The sequence below is a fragment of the Hesperophylax consimilis genome, chromosome 3 (assembly GCF_061612785.1).
Source record: "Hesperophylax consimilis isolate HC1 chromosome 3, BYU_Hcon_1.0, whole genome shotgun sequence".
NCBI lineage: Eukaryota > Metazoa > Arthropoda > Insecta > Trichoptera > Limnephilidae > Hesperophylax > Hesperophylax consimilis.
This window is the reverse complement of record NC_142838.1, coordinates 17743278-17759590: the sequence shown is the minus strand read 5'-3', so window position 1 is coordinate 17759590 and position 16313 is coordinate 17743278. Positions and strand designations below refer to the sequence as shown.

The 16313-nt window shown below is 32.8% G+C and overlaps 1 protein-coding gene across 2 annotated transcripts; it reads right to left on the bottom strand.

Annotated features, from left to right (window-relative positions):
• Positions 1 to 17: 17 nt before the first annotated feature.
• Positions 18 to 15592, bottom strand: Lrpprc2 (Leucine-rich pentatricopeptide repeat containing 2). Of its 2 annotated transcripts, XM_089650937.1 has the most exons (16): positions 15403 to 15592; positions 12937 to 13308; positions 11080 to 11236; positions 10306 to 10415; positions 9676 to 9907; positions 8875 to 9081; positions 8372 to 8585; positions 7671 to 7883; positions 7240 to 7460; positions 6865 to 7044; positions 4005 to 4163; positions 3528 to 3742; positions 3100 to 3273; positions 2794 to 3013; positions 1223 to 1445; positions 18 to 344 (listed from the first exon to the last, which is right to left on the bottom strand). In XM_089650937.1, exons 1-16 carry the CDS (start codon positions 15516 to 15518, stop codon positions 160 to 162), a joined length of 3198 nt encoding a protein of 1065 aa, XP_089507063.1. In that variant the 5' UTR covers positions 15519 to 15592; the 3' UTR covers positions 18 to 159. The 2 variants fall into 2 exon arrangements, with proteins under 2 accessions (XP_089507063.1, XP_089507064.1); XM_089650938.1 differs by lacking the exons at positions 12937 to 13308; positions 15403 to 15592 and having other exon boundaries at positions 11080 to 11460.
• Positions 15593 to 16313: the final 721 nt, after the last annotated feature.

Sequence of the window (16313 nt, the reverse complement as noted above, 5' to 3'; positions counted from 1 at the left end):
ATTATTCTATTATTTATTCAACAATTTAATGTACCTACAATAACGGTACATAACTTACAAATATGTATATAAATTAAGGGAAAGGTAAAATCAAAACTAATATCTACAAAACATCAATATTAGATTCACAAGTCTGACATTTACGTCTTTTATAACAAATTAATTTAGTGAAACATTAGTCTTATTGTCTGCATTATAATATGCAATGAAATCTGATGGGATCTCTCGGTTGTGGGACTTTAGCAGGCCACGGAACACATCAATAAACTTTTTTGATGGCTTTATGTTTTTCTCCTGCATTTTATGCCACGAATCCTCAGCACCTTTACAGTCACTGTTGAAACCTGAAATCATTCATAAATAAACATGTACAATATTTTTTCAAAAAAATGCACTGAATAAATACATATGTTGTAAATGTTAAACACCAAAGGACTTTTTGACCTGAAAAACCTAAATGTTAGAATAATTCTTGACAAACGGATTTCTTTGAATCAAAATCAAAGTTCGGACCAACAGATCGGAGCTGTGAGGATTCAAGCACAGTCTAGGTCTAGGTGTACCAATAGATCAGTAATATGATGTAATTCAATGGCTCTGAGGGTAAGGGGATAAATAATAACATTTTATACATCCAAGTTATTATTGTAAGCAGTAAAAATTATTTCTAAACATTATATAAACAGATTACTAAAAATATGTTTTCTTAAAAGAATCGATTACTATATTATAACATTAGGAAAACTCAACATTATTACATGAGATGTGTAATTTTTTTTTAAACAGAAAATTAATTTTCTCAGTTTTCATCTTGGCAAATCATGTTACTATCTGTACTTTTTCGTTAGTAACAACTAATTTTTACATAGAAAGATACCTGCTTCAGCTGATAGCCATTCAAATGAAAATATAATTAATTGCTATAACAGGATTTGGAGGAAGGTCAATCAGAGCGTCATCAGAAATACAGGGAAAAATATGTTTTCTTAAAAGAATCGATTACTATATTATAAAATTAGGAAAACTCAACGTTACAAGTCGACATCTAAACTCTACACTCTCCAAGAGAAGAAAAAAAAAACTGATATTTTTAACACATTTTTTTCATTCATCGTAAACTATTTTCAATATTGTTTTCTAGAAGCAAACTCAACTTTACAACCCCTGAAATAAACTGCAAGCCTCTGGTAGGTACAGATAATAATAATTAGCAGATACTCACTGTGAATTTTGATTATGATTTCATATAAATCTTCAACACAGATATTCCTGATGCCATCCATAGCCTCTGCAATAATCTCAACAGCCTCCAACTTATTTTCCTGAGCGAGCCTATTGCATTGATTCACAATATCTTCCTGGCTCAAAGTTATGGTAGGATCCAACACATATTTCCTAAGTGGTTTCTTGAGGCCCATGTCAGCCAGTGCAATTATGAATGATGTCTAGTAGAAAGGAAAAATAGATACTTTTAATCTTCCAGTCAAAACGTAAACTGCCCTCATAATAATAATTATTGCTTCTTTATCTTGTCATTAATAAAATTTTATTGACTGGATGTCCTGTTTTAACTTGTCTATTTGGTATTTCATCGGTCTAAATTTGTTTGTTACGTTTCATTTCCAGTTCAAGATACTACCTTTTTATGCTGCCAGAGTTTGCATGAGCTTGGATCGTACTATGAGCTGTCAAATCGGAATAAACCAGGACGGGTTGTTTTGAAGAATTTGAACAGTCCATCAAATCTGAACATTGATTTTCAGGTTCTGTGAAAGTCCTATTCAAGTTCTGTTATTATATCATTTTAGGCTAGTTGCTTGACAGAACTGAAATAAAAACAGAACTTGAAAAAATCTTTCACAGAACTTGAAAATTAACTTTTAAATTTGAAAAATTGTACAAATTCTCCGAAACAACTCGTCCTAAATGTTTATTGTTGAAGAACTTTCGGAGATTTAAGATTTTGAACAAATAAACTTTTTTATTTATATAGACTAGCTGTACCCCGCCACGCATTGCTATGGTTCAGTCTGTCTGTGCAGATAGAGAAATAGTTGCTTTTACGACCAACAGGTGGCGCTGTTTTTCAAAAAAAGCCTGTTTTTACCTGCCACAGGTGATATATCTGTATAATATAGGTATATAAAAACACACGCGTATTCAAATGCAACATTGTGTCAAATTTTCAAAGCAATCTGTGAAGAACTTTCGGAGATTTAAGATTTTGAACAAACGAACATTTACATTTTTATTTATGTATACTGTTTCCTTTTTACTCTGAACTGAAAAAGTACTTTTATAAAAAAAAAATTAATAAATATTTTTTTCTAATTAAATTCATATTAATTAGATAGTCAATTAATTATTTTAAATCACTAGATATAACATAACATTTTAATTAAATGTTTATCTGCACTATTCTATTTATCTGTTTTGTTTTTATTTATTCAACATTATTCCTTTAATAATAATATGCATATTTAATTTTTGACATAGTTAAAATAAAGTCGACTAGTCTATAAACTAGTTGACTAGTCGACTAGTCTATAATTAAAACATAGCCCAAGTTTGCGTAGCAAGTAGGGAAGATCAATAAAATGTAAATAAAATACATAGGTGAGTGCAATAAATAAATTACTGTTTCAAATCCAACATTAATTTCCGATACTTAGGCAAGGCATATTTTAGGCATCTGATTGAATTGCATTACAACTGAATAAGCTAGGAATTATCATTATTCTGACCCACCCATATAATTTATATTTTTAAATAAAATTTAATAAAAGAACCAACCTGTGACTTAGTAGCTCCATGGGCCTTTTTGTCTGCGTCCAGAACTTGTGAAAGCAGCTTTTGATACTTCTCATAGTTCTGTTTGGAAGATTCTAATTGAGACGCAGAATACTCATTGGCGCGGGTCAGCAATCGACAAAGAAGTTCATGTTTTAATGGTGACTTCCTATATGCATTTGAACACTCAATAAACTTCTCTACAGCACCTGCATCATCAGAACTGTTGAACAAATCAATTTACCAGTTTACATTTTCTATCTACACAAAACTAAATACATAATATTATAATACTCATAATGTACATACGCATTTAAATAGGATCTTATTAATGGTCCAAGAACTACATTTGAAGGCTGACAAAACCCACTCCTAGTTAGAAAAGCCAGCAACTTTTCTGTTTCTTTAATACTGCCAGATTTGCTCATTGCATCTAAAAGGTTCCAGCAATTGTGTTCCACTCCTTTGCCGCCTTTTATCTCGCTATAAAAACATTTTTATTTTGTGATTAGTACCTAATAATAGACATAGATATAAAAAATTGAGATTAATTTACTAACTATTATGAATATTATCAAATTCTTCAATCTGTAAACTTCACCCGCCATAACAAAGGGGCATCCCTAGCATGGCCATATAATTAATTAATTTGACCATTTCGTTAGACAGATATTTAGTTGATTGATAGTGATTCGCTTTTGTTTATTACTAAATAAAGAAAAATTAAAATATTTTACCCATTTTTAGCAAAGTCCTCTAAAACTGTAATGGCTTCTTTACGTTTTTTATTTCTCACAAGTAATGTTGCATAACTCAGCATTTTGAACTCGTCTATTGTAAAATCTGGTTTAGTTTTATGTAATATTGTTAAACACTTTTGAGCATTCTGCAGATCATTACACTTCACATGTAAATCAAATATATTTGCAATCATACCAGCTGAAAATGGAATCTAAAAAGAGGTACATACATTTATAAATTAAAATATTTATTTTTATTAGCGACTTAATAACTTGGATGTTTTTTATGTCATTTTGACTCAATCCAGTGAGATAGATACGCTCTCTGGTAGAGGTTCCGTGTGTTTTAAAAATTTCAATAGTATATTTATATCAAACCATAAGTAATACATAAAATGATAATAAAAGATTTTTAAAGAAAATTTATAACTAAATTAGAAAATCCTTATCCAACTAATATTAATAATAACTTACCCGTAGGCTCTCGCATTTAGCGATAATTTTTTTTGCATCTTCTAATTTACCTTGACGGCAGTATTCTTGTAGCAACTTCCGTAACACTCCACGAGTGTTCATATTCTTAGACTCCAACTCAATGAGATGCGCTTCCAACTGGCTTAAAACCATATCCCGCTATTTAATAAGAAACAAGTTATAACTTATTGTCCCAAATAACTGCAATGACAACATCATATGCAAAGAAAAAGCAGAATATAGGTTTGCTTCCATTGTTATATATCGTCGCATTAATTCGTAGACTGCGTAACTCCAAATTTTTCGAAAATACGTTTTTAATGCCATCTGGTGTTAAAATTAGACCCGCATCGACTAGTAAAACTCGAAAATTTAAAAAAAAATTAACCTTTTAGATAAACACAAATTAGAAAACTGCGTAAAATTATGGTGCCATTTTTACTCGCGAATACTTCGTAACTCCTTAATTCAGTATTGGCCGGTGAGCCGTGCACGCTTGTTGTGTTTTTGACTGAGGAAATTTATATACGGTGTAATAGTTTTACCGTGAAATTAACTGAGATAAGTTGATTAATCAATTTTGAACATTTTATAACCTTAATTTTAATTGTGAAGTCACGAATAGTGTTTTGTATCTGTAGTCTAAACTGACGTCTTCTGCACCGTGTGACGCTCTGCCGTAGCTCTCTTGTTTTATGTGCCTCTGCGGTTTCGTAAATACCTAATAGGTCCTTGTTCTGTGATTATCTCTTCTTCAAGGTCACCATCTCTTTGCAAGTGGATCTCCTCCTGATGCATATCCGGATCCGGTTCTTCACTGTCCTCTTCAAACAAACCCAAAATATTTACGGTGGAACGTGCGGCAATTCCATCTCGTCTCTCCTCAGACACAGTCCGTTCTCTGTCAGGCATCTTCCGCGGGTCAAGCACATGTATTGGTATGCCATCTACTTCGATGTTGTTGACTGAAGTAAGTCCTGTTACCCTTCCATGCACGATGTGCATCTCCCATCTACTGGTTTAACCGCAAGAAGATCGCCCACTTAGAGCTCAGTCAATACTTCCTCTTCTATATTCACTTGCGCAGAAGGGTGTCTCCACGAGTGTGAAGTGTGAACTATACTAGACAGCGCAATACCTCGATCATCCTGACTTTTTGCAGCCAAAGATTGTACCGAAACACTGCCTGCAGGGGATCGCTTCCACTTCTGGCTGCAGTTCTCTTTATTGTTTGATGATGTCGTTCAACTATACCGTTTCCAGCTGGTCGGTATGCCGCGCAAAATCTTTGACGAACATTCCATCTCTTACACTTATCTGTAACACTGTAGGAACAAAATGCAGTACCATTGTCCATGAGAACTACTTTGGGCGGGCCTCTTTCCCGAAACACTTCTTCCAAATGTCTGATAATCGAAGCTGCATTATCTGACTCGATTTCCCGCCACACGGCAAATCTACTTGGACCGCAATCGATAAATGTGAGTAAACATTTCCTACCGAAATGAGTAACATCAACTGCCAAGCGACTCCAGGTTGTCACAACATTAAGATTACCCGCTTCATGGGATGATGGTGGAGGGTCAATTGTCCTGCATTGTACGCAGGAACGCACGCATCTATCGACGTCCTTTCTTCTCGCCTCGGGATCGACCAGCCGGGCAAGATGAAGCGTTCACTTTACTCCAAAGTGATGCTGAGCATGAAGAGTTTCTACGCTTAAAGCACATGTTTGCTCACCAGTTCCACTTTCAAGTCTCTCCCACCTATCTTCACACTCTGAGGAGTCTCTTTCACAACGTTTCCTGTCATGGCTACTCTTTGCCCGGGTCTTGCAAACCCTAGTAAGTACATCAGTTTTATTTCTACAGGATAACAAGGGTGATCGACAATGTCAGATCAAATTCTTCTACAATCTCCTTCATCAACTCCAAGCGTCACTTAACGATCATCTCTGACACGACTACTCCTGGTCAGTGTAGATCTCACCCAGCACAAAACCGTCGCCGAATCTGTAATGATCTCCAGAGTTTGAAGATTTCACTTGAGAGTCAGATTTAATCCCTTAAGGAAGGAAAAGTACCAGCATTTACAAGACTTAAAACAGACATTAGAAAAGGATTACCACTCCTTTAACGATAACCTTCCGCATCATTAAAATCATTCAAATGCATCTAAATAGACTGCCTCGACATACACATACATTGTTGTGTTTTATTTTGTAAATGTAAAATTCCTATCTCCCAAATTTTCCGCTAGGTTGTTCATAAAACTGTTCGCAGAAAAGTATGTATCTTTTGTAAAATGCGTATCTCCATTCTCGGTTTTTACGTAAACTTCCTAACTCCGATTTGAAATAGAAAGCCTTAACTTAAAAAAGTTTAATGATTGAAAATAAATTTCCAAATATATTATATGTTCGAAACATAAATAAAAAGAATAAGCCGTCTTTCATTTTTTTTCACTACGAGGTTTTTTGTACCTCCTGTAAAATTTTACATTTGGGAGTTACGCATTCTACGAATTAATGCGACGATATGTAATTCATTAAACAATAGGAAGAAATGAACTAGACAAATTAGGAAGAGTTGCTCCTTAGTTACATAATACATATGTTATATTACAAGGAAACATTAGATTAATTAAAATAATGGAGGTTCATTGAAGCAAAGTACATAATATTAAGGTATGTATTTGAAGAATACAGCAAGGACGAATGGTTTTGTGTAATTATATTATTAATGTTCATTTTAACTCATCACCTTCTTCCTTTAACACACAAAATTATTCATTGCAAAAGGGAGTAAAAATGTGATTAATGTACTACAAGTATACATATTACTTTGCTTGTGGATCTTACCGGATGGGGGATGTGTTGGCTGGATACAGATATTTCTTCGTTTTGTTGATCTTTTATCATTGAAAGTAATGTTTTTTTGATTCTATCTATAACTTCTGGGCCAATTTTCAATCTTTCAATGTTATGATAGCACATTTCAACAGCCGATGCAGAAATTCCTACACTTGATTTGCTAAATTTCTAAAAAAGGATAAGGCAGATATACATAAGAGACACGACACATCAACCAGACCAGGTAACACCACAAACACGAGCTCCCACTGAGAGCTCTAATGTAATCTCTCTCACAAAATGCAGCAATCAGCAATATAACTTTAAGTAGTTTGTAAGTATGCACGTAATATTTTTTTTTTATAAATTACAAAATAAACTTACATTTAAAAATGATTCTATATTTTTGACATCTACTTCCCATTTCAATTTCGATAGGAAATCTATTAAAAACAATCCAACCCAGTCTTTTTTAGTGTCTTCTGGTCTCTTACTGAATATGTCAAGAATTTGGAACAAAGAGTCATCATCCAGAGTCACCATATAACTTTGGATAAGGGGACGTATTAAAACATTGCAGGAAAGAGTGCCATGAAATTTATCACCTAAAAAGAACACATTGTATAAAAAAAATAATTTGTGGGCTCAACACTTTGACATATGTTGATGGCCTAATAAGTGATATCTTTCTTTTAATAAATGCCAGTATTGTACTTTATAATAGCAAATAACAGCATAATTAATCAAGTAACTAACAAAGCCATAAAATACAAAATAAATAGCAATATGTAAAAACTTATGTCATTGTGTCTTACATATTTCAACAGCTTCTTTTATTTTTCCCATTTTGAGTAGCATACACACTACTGGAGTTAAAGAAGAGGATAGGGATATCCCATGAGATTTAAACTTCTGAATTAAGATCTCGGGAGATGCCGTATTCACATTTTTCAAAATGTAATCCATAAATGTCTCGTAATCCGGCAGAACATCCATAGTCTGCATTAATGATAGAACATCAAAAATTCCTAAACAGAAAGAAATAAAATAAAAGTTTCCACTAAATATGACTGACAATTTTTTTTTAGTGGTTTTCACCCCAAAGGAGTGACATTTCAATCAATCGACCCACTTACCAAATCCAACAATCAACATCCAATTTTACTCAAAACATTGTGAAATCAACAATCAATATTCTTGCACCAATTTCCTTAACAATCCTCAATCAATCGACATCGAACATCATAAAAAATTTGGCATATTGCAAAAGATATTTAAAAGATGTGTGGAATATGGTGATCAATTATTTGATTACTATGCCATACTGCGCTTCCTCCTTCTTTAGCCAACGCAATACCCAAAACCAATAACCCAAAAATTAATCACGATTTGGCTGTGAAAATCTCAAATACATCTTTCTATATGTGGAATGTTTATTTGATTCGAATTTCGCAAAATACATACTTGCTGAGGTTGAAGGGAGTTAGTATGGATGTCTTGTTATGATATATTTTACCTGTTTCACCATTAATTACTGACTCTTGAAGAAGCAATGGCCAGAAGTAGTGACACCGGATAGGATGTCCATTTTCATGCAGACATTTCAACAGGTCAAGTCCCACTTTAGTTTCTCGGTAGTGGAATGCGCTTTCACATGCAACATGGAGAGCAAAAGTATTCCTTTCACTTTCAATTAGATCCATTGCCATTTTTTTTATCACCTCGAAAGACTAAAGGGAGAAAAGGTGCATTAGTTTAAAGGGAATTAATTTTAACAGTAAAGTCAGAAAGTTTTATTATAAATAATTATAGGTTAACAGGTTTGCTGACAATCACGTCCATGGGAGTTCCGACTTCAATCATAGTGCCGACTTTCCTTTTTAGCATTTTTATATGTATTACAATTTTTTTTTATGTTACATTAATTTTTCACAGTAAAGTTAGCAATTAGTGACCCAGATTTTTCACAGGTATAAGAACAGAATATTTCTTTCCCCCGAATGATAATTTTACACTTACCACATGTGCTTTGAGACATTCCCTTAAAAATTTGCGGCAGTACTGCGTTTGGTCATCTTTTGGTCCCAAGACTTGTGCAGGCAACCTTTTGATAATACTGTAAGCAATTCCCGGAAAGCCGTTGTATACTAGTTGGACACAAACGGAATACATATAGGGTGATATTTCAGGATTTTTTAATACCACAGATGGCAGAAGTTCCAGGACCTGAAATAAAGTGTATATAAATACTTAAAGTGGACATATGTACTTACAAACTATAACCAAATGTCAAATTCTTTTTAAAAGCTAATAGGGCGTAAATAAATATATATTTAAAGTAATTGTTCGTTTGTTAAAAATCTTAAATCTCCAAAAGTTCTTCACTGATTGCTTTGAAATTTTAACACAACATTGCTTTCACGTATTTGTCTGTTTTTATATATCATGTGTTTTTATATATCTATATTATACAGATGTCACCGGTCAGTGTGACAGGTAAAAAACTGTGCAGATAGGTAAAAAAATATTTTTTAAAAAACAACACTCTGTTGGACAAACATTCTTTTTTTTAAAACAGCGCGATCTGTTGGACATAAAAGCAACACTCGCTATTATGTCTCTATCTGCACAGACTGACTGAGACACAGCAGCAGTAATAAATAAAATTATTAAATACTTAAAACTGTGCGAACTTCGTGACACCAAAACTATCCGCTCGAGAGTGTGTACTGCGATAAACAGATTTTCTGATATAGATTTAAGATTACAAAGCTACACAAATAATAAATTATCCAATCATAAACTTGGAAACACACTTACTTCTTTTATATGAACATTCAGATTCATATGTGCTAAACATCTAATAATTTCCAGTACTTGTTTCTCTGAAAAGATTGTTCCTTTATTGCGAGCGTCAGTAAGAAAAACTTGAAAATCATCAATACGGTTGTTATAAATGGCTGCCTTCATGATTGATGTCTGTGTTGCGAGGGTGGGTTGAATTTTAAGTGTTCTCATCATTTCTAACACTTCCTTAACTCCATCCATGCGGCTAGAAAAGATTTTTTCATTATTATTAATTTATATCCGATTCCGTGAAACAGATTTTCCTAGGTGGCCTACAAAAGGGGTTGTAAATAAAACTTACAGCTTAACACAATTCAGCCACTTGCAAACTTAACTGTATTGCGGTGTAGCTGCACACTTGAATACTTCTAAAAATTCATCGAGTGTCATTGTTAAAATTTAATCAGTTGGCATTGCAAACTATTGAATGATTAGATAAATAGAATTTAACCTTCTTGGCATTCCAGTATTACATCTGCTGAAAATCCACGAGAAATCATAAGTTTTGAGAATGCTTGTCCAACTGACTGCGGCTTGCAGCCAAAAGTATTATACTAAAAAATGTGTCTTTTTAAATATGTATTAGAAATCCAAAAAAATTACCCAGCTTTCCCGTGTCCTTCAATAAGTGAATTCAGAATAGTCTCAGTGATAGGAACTTTAACAGACTTCATATTGGCAATAATCTCTGCTGCTTGATTCATGTCCCCTACCTTAAATTGAGGATATTATTAGTTTATCAGATCACTGTAGGCAAAGAGGATGGAATGCAATATAACTCTAGCATGGCACATGCTCCTTATTTCACACATACTCTTCTTCTATTATTATTGAGACTTAACATAACCCTGCTATTAATATTAATTTCTTAGATTTCTCTACACGAGGGAGTATGGCTACTACCCGTGGCTCTATCCTACTGACTTTCTTTTGAATATGCTCGCAAAGAACCATCAATGTACACATTACTATGCATTTCATCAGACTGATTCGTGGATGATTTGAAAACATTTTTTTTTTCTTCTCATTGCTATCTCATTTTGCGGCTTCCATGTGTCACTGCCTTATGTTAGAATTGGTATTAGAACTCTGATGTGCATTCAGTTCTCCATTATGTAATTGAATTTGATGCATTCGCTCTTCAGACAATATATGCAACAGCATCAACATCAGTTCTGTGAAGGAACTCGATCATTACCAGTAGTTCTGCGAAGGAACCTGATCATTACCAGTAGTCATCACCAGTGTGAAGGTAACCGATCGGTCCACCTCCGTCCACATTGTTTAGTGAATAAATTGACTTTACATGAAGCGTTTAAACAGAAACTCTTGACATACTGACACATATAACATTATAGCAAAGTGTTTTACACTTACCTCACATACAGCAGCAAGGAGAAGTTGGTATGTCTCATCATTTGGTTTAACTGGGGACATTTTCTCTATAAAGGCACTAACAACAAATTGTTGACTGTTATCTTTATAACAGTGTAATATCTCATTGTAATGATTTACACTGAAAGTTACATGATTTCTGAAAACACAATGATTGTAATGAGCTTAATGAAATGAACTTAAAAAATGCACTGCATAAAATGAACATTATTATGTACTCGTATTGAGGTGCAGAATATAAGTTGGTCTCCTAATTTCCTCTGTTCCACAGACAGACCATAAAAGGGATAGACTTTAACCTAAACAAATGCTTCGTCACATCTCAATTATTATAAACATAATTTATTAGAATATATTGACTAAATAATAATGTCAAGAAATAAATTTTGTAGGATTTATAGTTCCAATTAGAAGTTCTACCGAGCCGAACCCTCCGATATGAAAATATCTGGAGTCAGTAAATTATTTTCCCATTTGATCTCTGTTGATTTGACGTGTTGTTTTTGTATTATTTTCTATTTATTATGCTTATATAATGCACTTGCATAATGTGGATTGACTAGATGATCATTTGTGGAAAAGTGTGTGGAAGGGTTTAGTTTTTCCTGTGGGGAAGATTTAACCCGGACATAAAGTTATTAACCCCTCAGGCCTCTGGCATATTCTGTCAGACAGTCAGGTATTTTCGCTTTGCAATAAAATCCAAATAAATTAAATGTACAAGGATAATTTGAAAAGTTTCCGGCCTCATCAACATCAAGTAACTGCAGAAAAAAATTCCTATCGCCGTCTGATAGATGGCCTTGACATATGTAAACCGTAAAAATTTCAAGTCATTCTGATCATTACTTTGTCTATGGCACTCTTCCAAAGTTATTAAAATTCCTTCATTTGAAAGGGAAGAAGACTAAAATAAAAGGAAGTAAAATATGTGTCTCTATATATGGTGAAGCCTCCCCTTCATTTACAACGGTCAAACATTGGGTAGCCGAGTACAAACCTGGTCGTAAAAGCATTTTAGTCTAGGAACATTCGTCGATTGACTGTTAAGGATATTGATGAGGCTTGTGGGATATCATCTGAACGATTGCACAAGATTTGGATATGAGAATATTATCATTGTTGATGATCAACCTAAAGCGCATACGGAAGAACATGTCGCACATGTGACAGTCAATTTTTTTCTGACGGTTAAAAGGATTGGAGAAATGTTGGACCAAATGTATCATGTTGCAGGTAGACTACGTCAAGAAATAAATTTTGTTTTGTTCGAAATATGTGTTTTCCTTAAAAAGACCAGAAATTTTTAAAATTACCTTCGTATCCGAAAACTGTTTTGGAAAGGTGATGAAATGCGCTTTTAAATTTTATTCTTAAACTATAATTACTGATTTTTTTTTAAACACATTTTATTAGACAAATGTATAGTAAATGTCATTGTCACATTATTTTTTGTCTATTCATATAAAAATAATTAGTAAAAAATACAGTACGATTCAAATTTTTTTTTCAAATCGTGTTCGGAACCTTTGGTTTCATAGAGGTGTGCATTTTAATTCTTATGTGGTTAACTTCTAGATTAAATAAAGGGTGGTGTTTTCTCTTTTGAACACCATTTAGATCATATTTCTCACCATTACAGTAAGGGAGACGCAATGATTTCTATGAGACCATACTAGATGTTCCCAAAAGCGAACAAACTGCCTGAGGGATTAACAATCTTTTTGTGTAAACTTGTTGCTCCGGACCTATATAATTTAAATAAAATAACAATGATGGCTTGCTATGGCTTGCTATGGCTAAAGCCATTTCATAAACAATAAATGTAGAGATACCTACTTAAGAGTCGCCCATACTTTATCTAAAAGTTTAATTCTCTCATCTGGCATCACATCGGGAAGCAGACTAGAACAGGAGCGCAACATCGCCAAAGCTTGTTGTGACGTTGCAAATTTGTATTCCTCAGTTTTAGATATTAATTTAAGTAAATCATTAACATAAACTCTATGCTTGGACTTTTTGTCCTGAATCAACTGGGCGGTTAAGTTCTCGGCAGAGGAGTCGGTGTAAAACACACTTGGCTTAACATTTTCTGACTTTATTTCCGAATCAACAACATTTGTAGAATATCTTTTCGAATAATTCCAAACACCCTGACCGAATGTAGAGTTTTCATTATTTCTTAAGTCATTGGCAAAACTTCCATATAATCTGAAACCAGAAAATAAATTAAAGAATACTATTACCATATTGATGATTTAAACCAGGAATAAAATATATAACATGTAATAATTTACAAAAATATTCATTTACTGCAAATAAATATAAATTTAATAACACCCTTATGGGCCTGAACAACCGTAATAATTTTTTTTATTTTATTTTTTATTTTAAATACATAAACGGCTATACTGCCTTTTATAAATAAACATATAATAGAGTACAAAGTATGAAAAATAATATCATTACATTATAGTAGTTTTAAACTTAAAAATAACATACAATTATTTTGTGTATCACAACCAAAAATAACAAAAAAAGAACAATGAGAAATATCATCATTTTATTTCAACATGTCCATATTGCGTATATAAAGTTACATTATGGAAAAATAATTTTTGAGTGCATGTTTATATTCCTCTAATTTTAAGAAATAAATCTCGAATAAATAAATAAATAAATAATATAATAATGGTAATATTAAAGAATTCTGATTCAATCTTAACACACTGTCCAGGAAGGGTAGTTCTACCTTTTACGCTGGTCCTGCTTAAATGGCAGAATAAGCATTGCTGTCCGATAATTTCACATAAATTTTTTATACCAATCTCTTTTTAAGGGTCCCAACTATACGTATACGTATTTAAAAATGTGAACCAAGTCTTCCCATATCTTTAATTACTTGTCATTTATATGGAAGAATATTTTATCAAAAGTAAACTATATTTAAACCCATAGAATGGGTAATACATCCTTCCACTTATTGTACTGGAAATGAGGAAGTTTTTTGTAATGATTTGAAAAATATGTACATTTTTTAACTTCAGATTATGGAGTCGTATTACAAAATAAGGCTTACTTTCAAACAACAATTTTATAGTTGGGGTATGGTGAGTATTATTCAACAAATTTCATTGAAATATACATATTATTTTCAAAGATATGGCTGTTTAAAAAATAAATCCATTTTCTCGAATGGTACTCTTGTTTTCACCCGTATAAAGTGTGTTAATTTGCACAAATTATTGAAATAACACATTGTTTCAAAATTACTACATAAGAAACATTTATTTATGTTGGGGGAGATGGTAAAAGATGCATTAAATTTCCAATTGTTTAAAATCAAAGTTCAACATTTTCCATGTTCGATCTTGTTAGTTCGATGTACCTCACCCGCCATAACACAAGGTCATCCCTAGCATGGAGGGTGTAATATCACAAAAAACCACATGTACTCTCTAAATCATGTATCAATAAAATAAATAAATAGATGTGAAGTTTGCTGGAAGGTTTCATTTCAATCTAAATATGAAAAATATATTTAAATAATCCACAGTAAGAACCTAATAATCTATTTTGTGCATGTTATTCCATCTCCCCTGAAGTTTATTCAAGTACCAATTAAATTGAAATAATATGTTATTTAAGTTACGTCAAGTAGTCATTACAATGATTTGTGCATAATAAGATTGAAGCGGTATTCTAGAATTTTACATGTAATAAGTAGTATTAATTCGAGTAAATATTTACCTAAACGCCGCACTTTAAAATGCACAGATCATATAAATTACACTTCGTTTCAACTTAACTACTACAAGAAACAACTGTAAACGTCGAGAGAGATAGTAAAAGATGTATTGAAATACCATTTTATTCAAAGTTCTAAAGTTCCCTTATAAAACAACCCCTTTACCGACATTTTGGATTTTCGCTATGGATTGACGTTTGTGAAAGTTTAGTTTTAATCTAAATACGCATAAATTACTTAACTAAGAACCAAATAATCTATTTTGTGCATATAAATAGTTGTTTATTATAGAAATTGTTGAAAAGAAGTGTAATTTCATAATCTGTGCCTAAAATTGCGGCGGTTAGGTAAATAATTACCTTAATTTTGAAAGGACTCCAGCATTTTTGAGGAAATTACCTAATGTTTGAATTTGTCTCCGGTAAGATTTCAAAATTTAAACTATCAACAAAATTCACCTTCTCCCGCTCTAGTTATTTGTCTCCAGATGCATTATCTGGGTCTTAGCTCTAATATTAAATAATATTATAAGTATTTTGGAAATAATTATTTCTTACCTGTCGTTAACTTTACAAGGAGGGAATAATCTTTGAATCGCTACGAAATGGTGTTGTCTTGCTAATGCAACTAAAGATGTTGGGAGAAAAGACTTCCCAATCCGTATAGACGTCATTTTAATTACAAATCAATGCGATCGGTGTTCTGGAAATTGTTTAGAACTTATCATATATTTGAGGTTATGTACGAAATGTCAATATGTAGTGACAGTTGTTTTTTTTTTACTGGGAACTGGCCTGAATACTACAATATTACCTAGACAGTAATCAATATTCGAAGGTACCTACTTAAGTACGTTCACTTATTTTGATGACATTACCGGGAGAATGGTTTATTTAAGATTACCGGTGATTACACTGGGTACCGATTTATTTATGCCATTCCGTAAAGAAAATTGAAAAAAAAATATTTTGACTTTTGAAAAATATGTTCATGTTCATATAGACCAGAGGTTCCCAAAGTGGTCTATATCGATCCCCAGGGATCGATATCGGCTTGCTGGGGGTATGTCAGCGAGAAAAAAATGACATAACACAAATATAATAGACTGAGAAATTACTTATTTGATATTTGTATATTTATATTTCGTAAAGTTGTTAATTGAGGTATTTAAATAGAGTCTGCGTTCCTTTTCTCGTCAGAATTAATAAATTCAAGCAAAACATTGCACATTGGAAGCCGCGAATTTTCTTAGTTGCCCAACTTGTTTTTGAAAACCGTCCAGGGTAATAATGACGTTCAAAATTTAAATGCACTTCACACAGACTATGGAAGTGGAACGTTGAAGAATCGGATATCATGTGACAAGAAGAACTGACCGGAAAAAGCACTGACAAAGAACTTAAGGGGCAGTTCTGTAGGGCCAGCTACAGAAAGAAATTCCCGTTGCTTATCCTGCTTCATTTTCATC

Bases quoted from the DNA above. Each gene is read 5' to 3' on its own strand.
- Lrpprc2 (XM_089650937.1), bottom strand. From the start codon at position 15,518: ATGACGTCTATACGGATTGGGAAGTCTTTTCTCCCAACATCTTTAGTT. The intron at 3,274-3,527 runs GTAAAATATTTT...ATGTTTTTATAG, and splicing joins GAGGACTTTGCTAAAAATGG to CGAGATAAAAGGCGGCAAAG. The intron at 345-1,222 runs GTGAGTATCTGC...GAATGATTTCAG, and splicing joins AATCATAATCAAAATTCACA to GTTTCAACAGTGACTGTAAA.